We start from the raw sequence: 19,018 nt of genomic DNA, 5'->3' as shown, positions 1-19,018 counted from the left end.
ATATATATATATATATATATATATATATATATATATATATATATATATAAAAAAAGTTTTAAAAAACGCCAACTGGGTATGACCTCCTCTCCGTCTTCTCATCAAAAATACTAGGTTTTATACAATTTAACAAATCATTTCGCATTGAAGTAGGAAATCTCTAAAATCTAAACAAAAAGTTTAACACGCAGCTAAACAAACGCTTTAACATACTACTTGTGGAAAAAAACCGCTGAATAAAAAGTCCCATGTTAATATATAGTAACAATGACGGCTAATTGACTAGTAATATATCAGACTGCACTGCAATTTGAACGTCATAAAGCTCATCTTTCGTTTCGTAGCCTCAAAAGCCTTGTGCGTCTGACGTCGCTGCCAATCAACGTTTACGCTACGGTGTGGTTGCTGAGGCGACGAGGACGCTTGGCCCTGGGATGGCGGAGGAATGGAATCTGGACACTGGAGAGGCAGTTTACAGGTCCCGAGATCCTATTAAAAACCTAAAGATTCGGTAAGCCATATATCTATGGTGTATAAAGTCTAAGTGGATATAGTTTCTCGCACTGGGTCCGATGTTTTGTATTTATTTTTCAGTGTGTTACTACAGCGGGTGTCTCCTGTCAGCGCTCTGGTACAGAGAGTGGAGGAAGATGATGGAATCAAAGGCGATCTGCAGTTGCGAGAACTAAGTTCCAAAACAAACACCAGTAAGCTAAGCGTACATATGAGAATATGTTTGCTGTACTTAAGTTGAACCAACACACAATACTTCGTAATCAATCATTTCTATTCTACGTTTTGCAGTTTGTCCAGTATTGTGTGTATGAAAGTTGCAACTTACAGGAAACAGTTCCCACTGTTATATACAAGAAAGTATTTTTATTTCATAATTATCTGCAGCCAGTGGCAGCTCTGAGGGGTTGCAAAACCACCCTAGTGTTTTAGGTTGCGCTCCCCTTTTGTGGTGAAGTGGAGGAAGAAGACAGACCATCCTACTACTGCTGTTTCTTCCTGCCTACCTCCCCCCCATTCCCCCTGTGGACTAACATGGCAACTTTAAGAACATGAAGAGAGACTTTTATTTAGATATTTGGACCACCTCCTTTCAATGAGAGGTCTTATGATATATTTCCATGCTGAGGGAGCTGCCAAATTAGAACCACTATTGAGATATATTTGACATTATAATGATAACCATCTGTCAGCTGGTTGGACACAGGACCACTCATTTAAGGGGTCTCACATTCCACAGTGTATTAGTAGATGAGAAAGAGGCTAACTCCCCTAGTAATTTTGCTCCATTTGGTTATGGCTTAATCATTTGCCAGAATAATGATTTGATAGCTACTTGGGTGTATGGTAGGGTGACCAGACGTCCCCGATTTCCAGGGACAGTCCCCGAATTGAGGAGACTGTCCCCGGACAAATAATGTCCCCGGAAAACGGATGGTCTGCGCTGCACCTGTTAAAACACATTCTAACACCTTCAGCACGTTCAGCTGGCCAGGGGCAGAGCTACTACTAGCGGTGTAGAAGTGGGATTCAGTGTAGTCAGCAGCACATGCACTGTGAGTGTGTCTGTGTTTTGTTCAGAAAGCGCAGGCAATAGCTATAAAATGTGGGGCATGATTTAGACAGAAGCAGAGGTGGCAGCTCTGTAAGTACTGTACTACTATCCCCCAAGGCAGAACATAGAGTGATCTGAGATGTCAACGCAGAAAATGCAGCATGTCTGCAGAAAGAACAGGAACTGTTAGCACTTTTAACTTTTCAATGCTGCTCCACATTAGGCTGTTCTTTTTAAACAGAGCTGCATCCAGAGCAAAGTGCTGTTTGAAGACAACAGTCAAATATGCAGCAGTGCTACAAAGCAGCAGGGCATTGATTGTTGTCTGGCTCTGAGATTTTTGCAAGCTCGTTCCCTAGCTTTTCACAGTCTGCAAAGCTGTTTTTCTCTGAATGTAAGATGTTTATATGAGCAATGCACCTTTTTTATTACTACATTTCTATGTTAGACTAAGAGAAAAGAAAACAAATTAATTCAAGAGACATTTTACAATTACTTTTTTTTGTCTGCAGCTAATTTGCAATGCAAATTTCAACTACTGCACTAGATTAGACAACTTTAAATATTGCTTTATTCTCCAGTTAACCAACACATTGCAATTGATCTGGTGATTCAGTGTTACTGACAAATTTACAATTTTTATTTTATTTAAAAATGACCTGCAGAAAAATTTTCACTAAAAAAATCTCATTGCAGAAAGTGAAAAAAAGTTCTGTCTCTGGGCTACTATGCAACCAGCATAGTTTTTTAACGTTGCACCTTAGGCCCGCCCACCTCTCCTCACTTATGGCTTTGCAGCACGCTAAAACTTATCTGTAATCCTGTACCATGCACTGGCATTCAGGCTTTTAGGGAGAGGAGCTGGCATTTTGCTTATTCAAACTTCCTAAACTTCTCCCTCTGTGCTCTCTCCACACTCAAGCTCAGCTCAATTAGATCCTTATTGCAGGAAAAGATCCCTGAGCTAAGTGAGGGATGGGGCACACAGGCAGCAAGAGACACTAGAAGTACAACTGGCTGCAAGCTCATTGCTCCCTGGGTCCTTTTGCATCTGCCACCAGCCGGTGAACCCTGCTGCCTCCTGAGCTATCTGTCACAGTAAGCAGCCAGGGAGATTACCACTGCAAATCCTCAGTGCCTGATAGTCAAGCCTATATCTATCAGGTACTATTTGCTTAAGTAATATAAAGATATTTTTCATTGATGTTTTTTTTTTATAATATTGTTTCCCTGATGATCTGATTCTCCCAACCAAAATGTTATTACACCCCCTAATTTGGAAGAAACTGGGGAGGATCCTGTGACATCAGTATGTCACATGACCAGTAGCTTCACTGCTATCAGGAATATTACTTTTTTTTAAGAAGCTTCGTGCATGCTTTTCTTTGGTGAGTTTGATAAAACAAAAATGTTTTTGCTGTGGGGAAGCTCAGCATGAGTTATCTTTGTGAGTTGTTGAGACAGCTACTGAATGTCAGTGTTACTGCTTGTTTCTGTGAGAGTGTGTGTGAGACACCTTGTGTTAGAGAGTGAGATCTGTATGTGTTAGTGTAAGAGAAACCATCTGTAGGAAAGGGAGCATTTTTTGTGTGCGTGTGTGACAGTGTGCGTGTGACAGTGAGTGTGTGTGCGTGACAGCATATGTGTCTGTGTGAGAGAGACAGCATGTGTGTGTGAGACAGCATGTGTGTGTCTGTGTGAGAGAGACAGCGTGTGTGTGTGAGACAGCATGCGTGTGTGTGAGACAGCATGTGTGTGTCTGTGTGAGAGAGACAGCGTGTGTGTGCGTGACAGCATATGTGTCTGTGTGAGAGAGACAGCGTGTGTGTGAGACAGCATGTGTGTGTCTGTGTGAGAGAGACAGCGTGTGTGTGTGACAGCATGTGTGTGTCTGTGTGAGAGAGACAGCGTGTGTGTGTGAGACAGCATGTGTGTGTCTGTGTGAGAGAGACAGCGTGTGTGTGTGAGACAGCATGTGTGTGTCTGTGTGAGAGAGACAGCATGTGTGTGAGAAAGCATTTGGTAGACATATCCCAACAAATTGTAAGAAGTATTTTTTTTATCTCACATGGACGAAATGTGAGAAATAACGTAAATCTCAAACAATCACTCCATAAACACATACCAAATACACTGCATATATAATTTGAGGAAAATATGCTAATAAAATAGTCTTTTACCATTTGCCAATAAAAATAAAAAAGTCCCCGGATTTTATTTTAAAAATCTGGTCACCTTAGTGTATGGTTCCTCGGGAGTGACTTGATCATTCTTAGTGCTTGAGTGGTGTCGTTCGTTTGTGCGGTCTTTGGGGGATATGGGTACTTTTGAATCCCCTATTCCTCACTCGGTAAATACATTAGTAGGTGATTTACCATTTTCAGTTTTGATAATATAAATACATGGGAAAGTTGTTTAAAATTTGCATGTGCCATCTGAATCATGAAAGTTAAAGGGATACTGAACCCAAATTTTTTCTTTCATTATTCAGATAGAACATGCAATTTTAAGCAACTTTCCAATTTACACCTATTATCCAGTTTTCTTTGTTCTCTTGTTATCTTAATTTGAAGTAAGCTTACAAGCCAGCCCATTTTTGGTTCAGCACCCTGCATAATGCTTGCTGATTGGTGACTGCATTTAGCCACCAATCCGCAAGCGATAAAATAAAGATACCAAGAGAACGAAGAAAAATTAATAATAGGAGTAAAGGAAAAAGTTGCGTAAATGGACAGTCTACAATAGAATTGTTATTGTTTTAAAAGATACATAATCCCTTTATTACCCATTCCCCAGTTTTGCATAACCAACACAGTTATATTAATATACTTTTTACCTCTGTGTTTACCTTGTATCTAAAAACCTTCTGACAGCCCCCTGATCACATGACTGTGATTATTTATTATCTTTTGTCTTGCATTTAGCATTGTGTTGTGCTAAATCTTAAATAACTTTCTGTGCCTGAACACAGTGTTATCCATATGGCCCATCTGAAATATCAAGTCTTTTGTTTTGAAAAGCAATTTAAAAAGCATGCGATTAGAGGCAGCCCTCAAGGGTTTAGAAATTGGCATACGAGCCTACCTAGGTTTAGTTTCAACTAAGAATACCAAGAGAAAAAAACAAATTTGATGATAAAAGTAAATTGAAAAGTTGACTAAAATTACTTGTCCTATCTGAATAATGAAAGTTTAATTTTGACTAGACTGTCCCTTTAACTACCTGAATCATGAAATAAAAAAAATTGGGTTTAGTATCCCTTTAAATGTTGACTTTCTTGATCCTGTTAACTTTTTTTCTGCTAGTAGCTGTTCATACTACCTGTATTGTCCTTTTAAAAGTCTCAGAAGTTGCAGTCTCCACTGTCTAAGCTGACAGTGGAGTCTGTACCATGCGCCACAGTGCTGGATGTAGGTACAACATCAACACGGTATGCTAGGCAAAGTACTGAGTGGCGTAGTACCTACATCCAAATGGCACAAGAGGTTAAAGGTATAGTAAATGTATGAAAAATTATGTAATTTTAAAATTAGATATATGCTTTGTGTTTTCTCGTAAATGTTTATTTTAGTTCTTAAAAATTGTCAGTAAAGTTTACAGTAAGTGTCACCTGGCTGCACTCAGTGCTTGTTTTTTTTTTTTTTTCATATTCATTTATTTTTTTAAATTACATTTTTTAAAATATAACAACACTAAAGGTGGTGCTTTTGCAACTGTAGCATTTAGGTGAGAGTAAAGGGAGGCAAGGAACAGCATTCTTCTAAGCTGCAACGTTCACTCTGTAAACACTCCCTTCAGAGGAGCAGCTTAGGGGGTGGACGGCTGATTGGTCCATAACAGATCTGTGAAGATAATTTAAGCAATAAAAATTACTGAATTACAATATATACATATAAATTAAAATAATATTTAACATTTACTATTAAAGGACCAGTCAACACAGTAGATTTGCATAATCAACAAATGCAAGATAACAAGACAAGTCTGAACTTTAAATGAGTAGTAGATTTTTTTTTTTCTGACAATTTTAAAAGTTAAATCTATTTCCACTCCCCCTGTACCATGTGACAGCCATCAGCCAATCACAAATGCATACACGTACCATGTGACAGCCATCAGCCAATCACAAATGCATACACGCTTATTCTGTAAATTCTTGCACATGCCCAGTAGGAGTTGGTGACTCAAAAAGTTTAAATATAAAAAGACTGCACACATTTTGTTAATGGAAGTAAATTGGAAAGTTGTTTAAAATTGCATCCTCTATCTGAATAATGAAAGTTTATTTTTGACTTGAGTGTTCCTTTAATATGTCATCCATATTCATAATTCATTATTCATAAATAAAATACCTTAACTTTACTGACCGTTAACTGACTGTTAAAATTAAATGCAATTTAGGATCATGACAGGAAAAAAATAACAATACTCAGATAATTGCATGTTAAATAATTTCTGTCTCCACCCAAGTATTTTTGCAAATTAACACTTTTCTTGAGCCTATTTACTAATTCACTCTCAGCACCTAGGTGTTCACTACAATAGCACAGCAATTGCAGACGACTAAACTAGTGAAAATAGCACAGTATATTTTTATTCCCTTCTCTTGTTCAGGTGGATATCGGCCTGATGATGAAGAAGAAGAAGCCGTAATTTGTTGGCAAGAGAAACTATTTAGTCAGGTTTGGTCGTCTTTTTTTTTTTTTTTTTTTTTTTTTTTTTTAACTAGATATATTGTATTTTACCTCCTGCTTTTTATGATAAATATGTTATAAGGAGAAATATACCTCTATCTATCTATCTATCTTTGATATACTGTAAACATATAATTCTGTCTGTTTCTTTTTTTATCAGTTTGAGTATGATTTGTACAAAAATGAGTCTGCTTGCCGGACACCCCTGGATCGCCAGTATCACCAAGATGTTTTGTCCTTGGAGCGCAGAAGTGGAAGGAAAAACAAGCGTATATTTACTTATACAGATTATGACCGCTACACCAACATAGAGGAGGTATCCAAATTGGAGGAAGCACCACAAGAACATTTGCTAAAAACCAGTTAAACCATGATGTTGATCAAACATTTAACTAGATGTCCATCCCATATGGGATTTTACTGTAGTCTAAAATCAGAAAGCTCTGTAATACAATTCTCATCCTTGGCTTGAACTTTAACTTACCTTCTAGTGGTAATTGATTCTTGTTCTTTTGACAATGAGTCTATTGTTTCACAATGTGGTTTACTAACGAAGATTTAAGTAAAATCTGACTGATCATTCTCTTTGTAGCACAGTCAGTCAGTGACTACTTCCCGTCAAGAAACTCCTTCATTCTTGGCAGAGCGCATGGCAAACATCCGTCGAAGGAGACAGGAAAGAAAACCTCTGTGAGTTACATAATATGGTGTTGTATGTGCTTTAGTTTATATTGGTAGCATATCTGGATTATGCATCATTTTCTTCTTTTCTGTCTCTCTTTTTCCCCCCAGGGATGGAGTTGGGGCGCGAACTGTTGTCACACTGGAGCCTTCAGAAGAGTTTATTAGGAATAATCACATTCTTAATACTCCTGTGCAAACTATGTATATAATGGGAGACCTTGGACCAAATGGAAAGTGAGTATGTAAAATGCATTTTTAGTAGTTTTTCTTGTATTATCTATCTAGTTGTGTATTACCGATCTCTTCTGTTGCCATAGTCTTTATCTGCATTTTTTTTTATCCTGAATGTTCTTAGTCATCGGCTATTTTCAACATTCTTTAGTTTACCCTGTTCTTTGTGTAGCAGTGTTCCCTTACCATATGTTAACTGTATCTCTTATGGCAGTCTGCCTTCATAAATGGGACACTATACACTAGATTTTTCTTTGCATTAGTGTTTTGTAGATGATCCATTTATATAGCCCATCTGGTGGTGTTTTTGTAAAAATGTATAGTTTTACTTATTTTTAAATAACATTGTGCTGATTTTCCTAAACAAACCACAAAGTTTTAGATGTATACTGATGTCTGCATATTCCTACTTGCTCCTGTTTGTGTAATGGGGAAGGGGTCTGCTCCTCCTCTAGAGCAGTGACGTGAGGTCAGAGGCTGGTGAGGCAGTGGCTATGATACGCCGGAGAAACACATATATGAACCCAGTAGAGGTAGCTTAAATTAAACTCAATTGTTTCTCGTGGTCCTCAAGTACCCCCAACAAGGTAGGTTTTCATAATAGCTGAACCAGTGCCAGGGGAAATAATCAGCTAGTAAGAGCAAGTTAGTAACCATAATATTACTGATCAGCTGATTACTTCACCTGTGCACCGTTTCAGCTATGATGAAAACCTGGTCTGTTGGGGGTACTTGAGGACCATGGTTGAGAAGCATTGCACTAAAGCACTAGCTCATCTGCAATGTGTTGATTACGTGGAGAATAAAGCACACATTCTCCGCTCACCGACACACACACTACATGCACACACTCTGCTCACTAACAAACATGCGCACACACACTCTGCTCACATACCCACTCCCACAATTCTGTGGCATAGTACCAGTTACCTAGCAATTATAATGATACACAATATCTTCTTTATTTACAACTGTGTTGTAAATAGAAAAATAATTTACCATACTAAGAGGTGCCACAAATCCCCTCCTAGTTTCCTATTGTGAGTGTAAGAAGCTGGAAAAGACATTGCATGCGGCCCTGCTCAATGGAGCACACACAAACTTCTCTTGCCTAACTTTTAGCCTAAAAAGGGATTGCTATATAAAGTTTAAAAGGTGCATAACCCAATACCAGCAGATAAAACCATGTAGTAAAGTGTATCTCAAATACAGCTCCAATACCAGCAGATTGTTTTGTTAAAGTTTTTCTGAATATGTTCATTTTTTTTTTTTAAAGTGAAACCTGAAACTGTATGTTTGCTTGAACATTAACTAAGCATCCATGAAAAGCACAAGTAAAGCCTAGATGCACTTTTGCCATTTAAAATGATTGAGACCCTATTTTTATGCTTGGTACAACAAGATAGCTGCAATTTTTGAAAAAGTGACTAAAATGTGTGCATATTTTTTCCTAATTGTAGTCAAACTTCAAAAGTGTTGTAAAAGGCAATAACACACAGTTTATGTATATGTAAGTGTGCAAATGTATGTGTATATATATATATATATATATATATATATATATATATATAAAAAATGTGTGTGTGTGTGTGTATGTACATGTGTGTATAAATTAGTGTATGTGCGTGTGTTTGATTATGTATATGTATGTTTTGTTTTATGTTTTTTTTTATATATATTGGTTGGATTGTCATGCAATAATCTGGCACATTGCCCCTACCGATAGCAGGCTCTGGATTCACCACTGCTGGTATTACAAGCTGAAAGTAAATTTATTTATATATATATATATATATATATATATATATATATATATATATATATATATATATATATATATATATATATATATATATTTAAATTACATTTTTGTAACCATATTGAGCTGTTGTGCATAGTATATCGCTGCCCATAGACACCGTTTATACATAGTTATTAAGCAAATGCAAAAATACTGTGTTTTTTTTTATAAAAAAAAATAAAAATGTGTGTATCTTTGTTGCGTATAAAAGTTAGCATAATTTAGTGACTGGGTATATGTTGAAATGGTATCACTAATGGAGGCAAAACGGAGGGGGAAGTGGGACAAGAAGGGGTTAAATAGCACTCATTCCCTTGAATATTGTAATAGTGTTGAAGACTATTACATGAGTAAATGCGAAAAGCTTTAAAAAGGCACACCCTTGGTGCATCATTTTATAGTCCGCATCTTGCCAAACATCTGGCACACTGCAAATTTTTTTTTGTCTAAAATCACTATCTCACTATCGCGCCTCACCGCTCTAGGGGCGGCGTCTCCTTCCCTGCTCGTTGCCAGGGGCTGTGTCTGGTCTGGATGCGTGCGGCGCTGATGTCATAGTGATAGGCAGGAGCTAGGGGTAACTAATGTTAAGTTTGAACTAAGTCACGTAAGCCGTGGCAAAAAATAGTGTTAGAGTGCTTGTGCTAGATAAACTAAATAGTATACAGTCACTTACTGGTAATAGGCTGCCACTGACTCTGAGCTCAGTCTTCACTCACTGACTGACTAGTCGACGACTGCCACAGCGACTAACGCGGCCAGTAACAAACAGCTCCCTCACACTGTCGTGACTCTTCTCACTCTGCTCTCTCTTCCCGCCCTGTCAACTGGCAGCACAGTGGCTCCTAGATATGAGAGAGGAGAGAGCGGGCCGCTAATTGGCTCCCGAGGCTGCGTTATGGGCCACAAAGAGACTTAAGCACCACTAAAACATCCATGCTGCGCAATGGAGGGGAGCTGAACGGCTCACAGCCTCTCCTTCTTTGCGCAATATGGATATGGGATGCAGCAAGCGCAGCCTTAGTTTTTTGGTATGGTGGCAGAGTCTGCTAGGGGGGGTACTTCCTTGAGTACGTCACTGCTCTAGAGGCTTTCTTAGCCTCTTTTAATGGGTGTTGCAGCCTAACCTCATAAACAGTGCTAAATTTGGAGCTTCTAAGTACATTTTTAAAATGTTTTATACTGCATTTCTTTCATGTAAATGGCAAGAGTCCATGAGCTAGTGACTTATGGGATATACATTCTCACCAGGAGGGGGGCAAAGTTTCCCAAACCTCCAAAATGCCTATAAATACACCCCCTACCTCACTCATACCTTAGTTTTGCAAACTTTGCCTCCTTGTGGAGGTGGTGAAGCAAGATGTCCTTAGTTGTAACTTGGAGTCTGTTTCTTAAATTTTCGTGGGTTTAGGCTCACAATGACGCAGAATGTTACTTTTTTTATTGTGACATTTTTGGTGCAAAAATGTTTGGCGCAAATTCGCGCTTGTCGTTACGCGAGTTGCGTCATTTCTTGCCGCAATTTTTTTTTGGCGCAAAGTCGCGCCTGATATGACGAGAGTCGTGTCATTTCATGTGTTAAGATTTGGCACCAAAAGTATCTTTCTGCTTTCGTGCCATTTTTGGTGCCAAAATTTGTTATATTAAGTCTCTCTCTCTCTTTTGCTCTCTGCTCTAATTTGATTCTTAGAGGACTAGGTTGCTTGATTTTGATTATTACCTTAATTTAAATTATCTTAAGCATTTTTTCCCATTCCTGAAACTGCTACTTTGAGGAAATTGGATATTTTGTTTAAATGTTATTTTTTCTTTTTTGTTACACTTTTGCAAGATGTCTCAGACTGATCCTGCCTCTGATGTTATTGTAGGGTCTAAGCTGCCTGAACACAAATCTACCAAAGCTAAGTGTGTATGTTGTAAATTAGCTGAACTTTCTTCTTCTTCAGCTCGGTTATTTCATGCTGATAATGTTTCTATAAATACAAATACATCTACTGTTAAACCTTTACAGTCTAATTTACATGATATTCCTGTAGATGTAAAAGATTATATTGCTGCAGCCATAGAGAAGGCTATGACTGCTATTCCACCTTCAAATAAACGTAAAAGATCTCTGCTAAACTCTCATAAATCTGATGAAGCTTGTATTGACCGACAGCATACTGAAGTATCTTCTGATGATGATTTTCTCTAGCTCAAAGGATCCTACTTCAGAGACTGAAATTGATAAATCTACCTTTCTTTTTAAGATTGAATATATTCGTTCTTTATTACAGGAAGTATTGTTTACTTTGGGTGTTGAGGAATCTAGTCCTCTTGATATCAAGAATAGCAAACGTTTGAATTCTGTTTTTAAAACTCCTGATATTACTCCTGAGGTTTTTCCTTTTCCAGATGCTATCTCTCATATGTTTACTAAGGAATGGTCTAGACTTGGTGCTTCTTTTAACCCTTCTTCTAGATTTAAAAAGCTATATCCTTTACCTGTGGCTAATTTAGAGTTTTGGGAAAAAGTCCCTAAGGTTGATGGGGCTATTTCTACTCTGGCCAAACGTACTACTATTCCTATGGAAGATAGTACTTCCTTTAAGGATCCTTCAGATAGGATTCAATCTTCCCATCTTAGAAAAACATATTTACATGCTGGCTATATGCTTAGACCTGCCATTTCTATGGCTGATGTTGCTGCTGCTTCAACTTTTTGGGTGGACAGTTTAGCTCAACAATTAATAAATCCTGAATTGTCTAGCATTGTTCTTTTACTTCAGCATGCTAATAATTTTATTTGTGATGCTATATTTGATGTAATTAAAATTGATATTAAATCTATCTTTAGCTATTCTTACCAGAAGAGCTTTATGGCTTAAATCTTGGAATGCTGATATGGTGTCTAAATCTAGATTACTATCTTTATCATTTCAGGTTAGTAATTTATTTGGTTCTCAATTGGATTCTATTATCTCCACTATCACCGGGGAAAAGGGAGTTTTTCTACCCCAAGATAAGAAATCTAAGGGTAAATTTTAAAGCTCCCAATCGTTTTCGTTCCTTTCGTCAGAATAGAGAACAAAAGACCTCTCCTTCCCCTAAGGCCTCTGGCTCTAATTGGAGACCATCTATGAATTGGAATAAATCCAAGCCTTATAAAAAAAAACAAAAAAACCCAGCCCCTAAGATTGACGGTATGGCCCTCAAACCAGTTCAACTGGTGGGGGGGGGAAGATTTAATTTTTTTTTCAAGACATTTGGACAGATTCTTTTCAAAATCAGTGGATTCAGAATATTGTTTCTCAGGGGTATCAAATAGGTTTCAGAATAAGACCGCCCATGGGAAGATTCTTTCATTCTCATGTTCTAACAAACCCTGTGAAGGCTCAGGCTTTTTGGAAATGCGTTTCAGACATAGAGTTTACAGGGGCGATTGTTTCAGTTCCTCTGCAGGAACAGGGTTTGGGTTTTTATTCAAATCAATTCGTTCAGACCAATTCTGGATCTGAAATTTTGAAATCGTTTTTTAAGAGTCCCAACTTTCAAGATGGTGACTATAAGGGCTATTCTGCCTTTTGTTCAGCAAGGGCATTTCATGTCCGCAATAGACTTACAGGATAATTATCTTCACATTCAGATTCATCCAGACCACTATCGGTTTTTGAGATTATCTTTTTATAGACGAGCATTACTAATTTGTCGCTCTTCCGTTTGGCCTAGCAACAGCTCAGAGGATCTTCTCAAAGGTTCTCTGTGCCCTTCTATCTGTAATCAGAGAGCAGGGTATTGCAGTGTTTCCTTATTTGGGCGATAGCTTGGTACTAGCTTAATCTTTTCATTTAGCCAAATCTCACACAAAACAACTAGTGTGTTTTCTTCAGACATGGTTGGAGGATCAATTTACAAAAGAGTTTCTTGATTCCTCAGACAAGGGTCACCTTTTTAGGTTTCCAGATACTGTAGATTCAGTGTTCATGACTCTTTCTCTGACAGACAAGAGACAAATGAAGTTAGTTTTAGCTTGTCTAAACCTTCAGTCTCTATCATTGCCTTCAGTGGCTATGTGCATGGAAGTTTTTGGTCTCATGACTGCAGCATCGTACGAAATCCCGTTTGCTCGTTTTCATATGAGACCTCTACAGCTTTGCATGTTGCACCAATGGTGCAGGGATTATACTCCGATATCACAACTGATATACTTAAATCCCAACGCTCAACTCTCTCTGACTTGGTGGTTAGACCATCACCTTATTGTTCAATGGGCCTACCTAGACTGCAATCACAACAGATGCAAGTCTTACAGGTTGGGGAGCTGTCTGGGGGTCTCTGACAGCACAAGGGGTTTGGAAACCTCAAGAGGCGAGATTACCAATCAATATTTTAGAACTCCGTGCTATTTTCAGAGCTCTTCAGGTGTTGCCTCTATTGAAGAGAGAACTTTACATTTGTTTTAAAACTGACAATATCACAACTGTGGCATATGTCAATCATCAAGGAGGGACTCGCAGTCCTTCAGCAATGAAGGAAGTATCTTGGATACTTTCTTGGGCGTAATCCAACTCTTGTCAAATATCTGCAATTCATATCCCAGGTGTAGACAATTGGGAAGCGGATTATCTCAGCCGTCAGACTTTACATCCAGGGGAGTGGTCTATCCATCCAGATGTGTTTTTTCATCCTGTACAGATGTGGGGTCTTCCAGAAATAGATCTGCTGGTCTCTCGTCTAAACAAGAAGCTTCCCAGATGCCTTTCCAGGTCCAGGGATCCTCAGGCAGAGTCGGTGGATGCGTTAACAGTTCCTTGGTTTTACCAACCTGCTTATATTTTTCCGCCTCTGGTTCTTCTTCCAAGGGTGATCTCCAAGATCATAATGGAACACTCTTGTTTCTAATAGCACCAGCATGGCCTCACAGGTTTTGTTATGCGGATCTTGTCCGGATGTCCAGTTGCCAGCCTTGGCCACTTCCTTTAAGGCCAGACCTTCTGTCTCAAGGGCCGTTTTTCCATCAGGATCTCTAAATGTGAAGGCATGGAAATTGAATGCTTAGTCATAGAGGTTTCTCTGACTCAGTGATTTTCACTATGATACAGGCTCGTAAGTCTGTTTCAAGGAAAATTTATCATCAGGTTTGGAAAACCTATATTTCATGGTGTTCCACTCATAATTATTCTTGGCATTCTTTCAGAATTCCTAGGATTTTACAGTTTTTTTCAGGATGATTTGGATAAGGGGTTGTCTGAAAATACTTTGAAAGGACAAATCTCTCCCCTTTCTCTCTTATTTCATAGAAAGATTGCTAAACTTCCTGATATTCACTGTTTTGTTCAGGCTTTGATTCGTATCAAACCTGTTATTAAATCTATTTCTCCTCCTTGGAGTCTCAATTTGGTTTTGAAGATTTTACAGGCTTCTCCTTTTGAGCCTATGCATTCTCTGGATATTAAATTACTTTCTTGGAAAGTGTTATTTCTTTTGGCTAAGAGTTTCTGAATTGTCTGCTCTCTCTTGTGAGTCTCCTTATCTGATTTTCCATGAAGATAAAACTGTTTTGCGGACTTCATTTAAATTTTTGACTAAAGTTGTGAATTCTAACAACATCAGTAGGGAAATTGTTGTTCCTTCTTTGTGTCCTAATCCTAAGAATACTCTTGAAAGGTCTTTTCATTCTTTGGATGTGGTAAGAGCTTTGAACCATTATATAGAGGCTACTAAAGATTTCAGAAACACTTCTAGTCTATTTGTTATTTTTTCTAGCTCCAGGAAAGGTCAGAAAGCCTCTGCCATTTCTTTGGCATCTTGGCTGAAACTTTTGATTCACAAAGCTTATTTGAAGGCAGGGCAGTCTCCGCCTCAGAGAATTACAGCTCATTCTACTAGATCAGTTGCCACTTCTTGGGCTTTCAAGAATACAGCTTCAGTTGATCAAATTTGCAAAGCAGCAACTTGGTCTTCTTTGCATACTTTTACTAAGTTTTACCATTCTGGTAGAAAGGTTCTGTTTGATTCTAATGCTTTTTGATTTGAGGTTTTTTTTTTTTTTTTTTTTTTAAAGAATACTTAATTTTTTGGATTTTATTTCTCAGCGGATTTAGCTGTTATTTCATCCCTCCTTCTTGACTGACTCGTGGATTTCCACATCTTAGGTATTAGGATACAAGAAGAAAGGCGAGGACTCAGGAACTTGAAGCCAGGTGACTTTATTTGATATACAAAGGTGAGTAGCACTATCACAGGTGTGCAAGGGGTGCTAGATCTCGCGTTTCGCGCATGCTCACATGCGCTTCATCAGAGATCTTGTAGTGTTACCGGTGAAAGGTTTATATAGAGAGTATCGGCCAATAGAGCAAAATTCACAAAAGTGGGCAGCGCTAATCCCAGCACTGATCCCTGTAATAATATACTATACTAAAACTGGGTGTAAACGTGTGCTATCTCGAGTGAGTATATAAATAAATAGGTAAGTGACATCTGTGAATAACTTTCTAAAATCTGTTCATTGAATCAGGAAAAAAGTATTTTTTTGGTGCTAAGTGAAAGGAAACATGGGAGGTAATTTTAAGGTGATGTTAAAATCAAGTGATGGTGAATTAATTTAGGATGAACTATTGGCACAATGATCACTATATTCAGACTAAAAAACTGGAAACTAGGGGCGGGGGGGGGGTCCAAGGGGGGATACACTCCACCCCTAGGTTACATAATTGTGTTAAAAGCACACATCCTAGGCGTGCTTTGGGGTTACTATTACTACTTTTTCTTATTTTTTTATTTTTATTTTTTTGTCATATATTAATGTGTGTTTTATTTGTTTGTTTTGTTTTTTATTCTTTTATTCATTTCCTTTCTTTTCTATACACCTCGTGATATTTGTCTTCATGCTGCTAAAATTTTTGTCTGAAATCTCTCTAAATTAATTTGGCCCAGAGATCACAGGGAATCAATGGTACGTTATTCTTAAATTTTATAAGTTGATTATCTCCATAGCATTGGATTCCTGAATTGGTAACAGGGACACTTGTAATGTTTGCTGTACCATAAGACTCTCATTACAAATTATGAAACTAAGTTTTGAATGAACAAATGGATTAGGAAGGGCATTATTTCTAAAAGTCACAAGATCACACTTGAGGATAAAGAAAAAGAGGCTGCATTAGGAAAAAATCTAAAATAACTAAATTAAAACAATATGTATCTACAAAAAAGGTATCTTGCTAGTGAAGAAAGAAATATTGATTAGATAAGGCGTATTAAAATAAAAATGAATGTAAAGATAAATATAAAAGAAGGGGGAATAATAATAGTGATGGTAATTAATAGTAATATATGGCCATATCTTTTGCTACTTAGGTAGGGAATTAAGCAGGGTGCTTGGGCAAAGCCAATAGGGATGTTGATTCTATGTGCCCCTAGAGGCCGGACAAGTTAACACAGTATATAGAGTGGATACCTAGTTTTTGTGTCAGGACCAAGGGGGAAAAGACTATACCTATTGGACATTAATTGCCAGCTCTGTGTAAGCATAATATCGGTGACACGAGTACCCAGGTGGGGAATGCGGAGGTCAGATCAGAAAAAGAATACTAAATGCTGAGTTAGAGCGATATGCAATTCTGTAATCGGTAATGGCCATAAAAGGAGAATGGTCTGAATGTAAGGTATAAGTTACAAACCAGCGAGAGAAAAGGGAACACTAAAAATAAATTGTCTAAATAAAACAGGGACCTAGGGACAGACTTTCCTGGGCCTGGAGTTGAGTGTTAGGACAGGGGGGGGAGGAGGGGAAATAATGAGGGGGAATGAAGGGAGGGAAAAGATTAAGAAAGGGGCAGAAAGGTCCCCTGCTGATGGGGCATATGTCAAACCTAATCAATAAATAGGTCAAGGTCATGTCTCATATTGATGCCATGGGGAAATTTGGTGTGAAGAGTAAATATCCAGTATGCCTCTCTCTTCTGGAGTTTTCCAGCCCTATCCCCTCCTCTGATGTCATTGTGGATATGTTCGATGCCTACAAATGTAAAAAGATGTTTAATGTGATTACCATGAGACCGGAAATGTTTAGCTACAGGGGTTCTAGGGATTTCATCTTCTAAGGATAATAAGTGTTGTCTGATGCGGTCTTTGAGTGGTCGTGTAGTGAGACCTACGTATTGTAGGGAGCACTGCCGACATGTATTTAAATATACTACAAAACTGGTAGTGCAGTCTATTCTTTGTTTGATAGAGAATGTTTTGCCCGTGCTGGAAGAGGTGAAGTGATCTGTTTTCTGAGTGTAATTGCAACTCTTGCAGGTATGGCCACATTTGAAGAAACCTTTACTGAGGCTGAGCCAGTGTGTCCCAGGTATGGGTTTGTTGGTGAATTGTTTCCTAACCCTATCCCCCACTGTGGGGGCCTTCTTGGCTACACATTTGATTTGTTGTTTGGTTATGTGTTGTAGTTTGGCGTCACTCTGAAGAATGGGAAGGTATTTGAGTACTATTTTGCAGACCTCATCAAATTGTCTGCTGTATTGGGTGGAAAAAACAATTTCATCAGTAAATGCATTTTTCTTTGTAGTGTTAGTGGTATTTCTACTAGTGTAGCTTGAGAACAGAGTTTGCCTCTCTATTTTGCTCACTTGATTGGCTGTTTGTATGAGTGACTTCTTATTATAACCCCTCTCTAGGAGTCTCTGGGTGATGGCATCTGCCTGTATTCTGTACTGTTGGATGTTGGAACAGTTTCTGCGCACCCTAATGTATTGGCCTTTGGGGATGCCCCTGATAGTGTGTCTAACATGGCAAGAGTCAGCTCTAAGTATGGTATTGCGTGCTAGAGTCTTCCTGTGAATTGTAGAAATAATGTTAGATCCTTCATCTATATAGAGATGTAAATCTAAATAGGCTATAGAATTGGATGATAACGAATACGTAAACTTTAGATTAAACTGGTTGTCATTAAGAAGGTCTACCAGAATGTGTGCCTCTGTCCGGTTATCAGAGTTCCAAATGACTATGAGGTCGTCGATGTAGCGGCCGTACACTACTAGATTGTCCCTGAGGGGGAAGTCGTCAGCATAAATGCTGTTAAGTTCCAGCCAGCCCATGTATAAGTTGGCATATGCGGGGGAAAATTTTGCCCCCATGGCTGTGCCACATTTCTGCAAATAGAATTCCCCCCCAGAGACAAAGTAGTTGTGTGAGAGAAGGAATTTGGCAGTGGAAACTACAAATTGAATGTATTCGTCAGAGAATGTAGTGTATCTCCTGATCATTTGACCCAAAGCCTCCAATCCCTTCTGGTGGGGTATACTAGAATAAAGGGCCGTCACATCTATGGTAAGCCACTGAAAAGTCTGTTGCCATTTGATGTCATTAAGTTGGTAGAGAAGGTGGGCACTGTCTCTGATATAGCCGGGCAGAGTGGTAACTATGGGTTGTAAGACTGAGTCGAGCCAGGCCCCCAATCTCTCACATAGGGACCCCATACTAGCCACTATGGGTCTCCCTGGGGGTCTGGTCAGAGTCTTGTGTATTTTGGGCACGACCCTGAAGGTTGGAGTAAGAGGGTTCTCTACAAATAGGTATTCCATGGTTTCCTTGGTGATGAAACCATTCTCTAGGGCCGTGTCCAAGAACGAGAGTAGTTCTTGGCTGAACCTAGAAGTGGGGTCATATCCTAAGCGTGTGTAGGTGGAAGTGTCCCCAAGGTGCATATTGATTTCTTCCATATAATCGGTGGTATTGAGGATCACTACTGCCCCACCCTTGTCTGCCTGTGTTATTACTATGTCAGGATTGGTCTCTAGTTCAGCCAATGCATTTTTTTCCTGGTGGGTAATATTATGTTTGACCGTTGCATGGGTGTCTTTTGTGGTCTCATAAAGAGATGTGATGTCTCTCAGTACTGTATCTTGGTATAGTTCGATACTGGGGCTTCTGGCCTGAACAGGGTAAAAGAATGGTCTTTGTGTGGAAAATTATGTGTGGATGATGGGGGGCTGGAGGTGTTGTTTTGTAGTGATAGTAATGTGTTAAAATCACATTGGTCTCTAAATAGTAGACCTG

General features: G+C 38.6%; 1 protein-coding gene across 1 annotated transcript in view; it reads left to right on the top strand.

The window, feature by feature from the left end:
- The first annotated feature begins 423 nt into the window (after positions 1 to 423).
- Positions 424 to 19,018, top strand: part of MKS1 (MKS transition zone complex subunit 1) — a 233,106-nt gene continuing 214,511 nt past the window's right edge. The window contains exons 1-6 of the mRNA XM_053706319.1: positions 424 to 511; positions 595 to 707; positions 6,182 to 6,249; positions 6,422 to 6,577; positions 6,854 to 6,951; positions 7,054 to 7,179. Of these exons, the coding sequence (XP_053562294.1) occupies positions 435 to 511; positions 595 to 707; positions 6,182 to 6,249; positions 6,422 to 6,577; positions 6,854 to 6,951; positions 7,054 to 7,179 (638 nt within the window). The 5' untranslated portion in view covers positions 424 to 434. The remainder of the gene's footprint in view (positions 512 to 594; positions 708 to 6,181; positions 6,250 to 6,421; positions 6,578 to 6,853; positions 6,952 to 7,053; positions 7,180 to 19,018) is intronic.

The sequence above is a fragment of the Bombina bombina genome, chromosome 3 (assembly GCF_027579735.1).
Source record: "Bombina bombina isolate aBomBom1 chromosome 3, aBomBom1.pri, whole genome shotgun sequence".
NCBI classification, from domain to species: Eukaryota; Metazoa; Chordata; class Amphibia; order Anura; family Bombinatoridae; genus Bombina; species Bombina bombina.
Note: the sequence above shows the minus strand (reverse complement) of the source record. Positions and strands in the feature narration are given on the sequence as shown.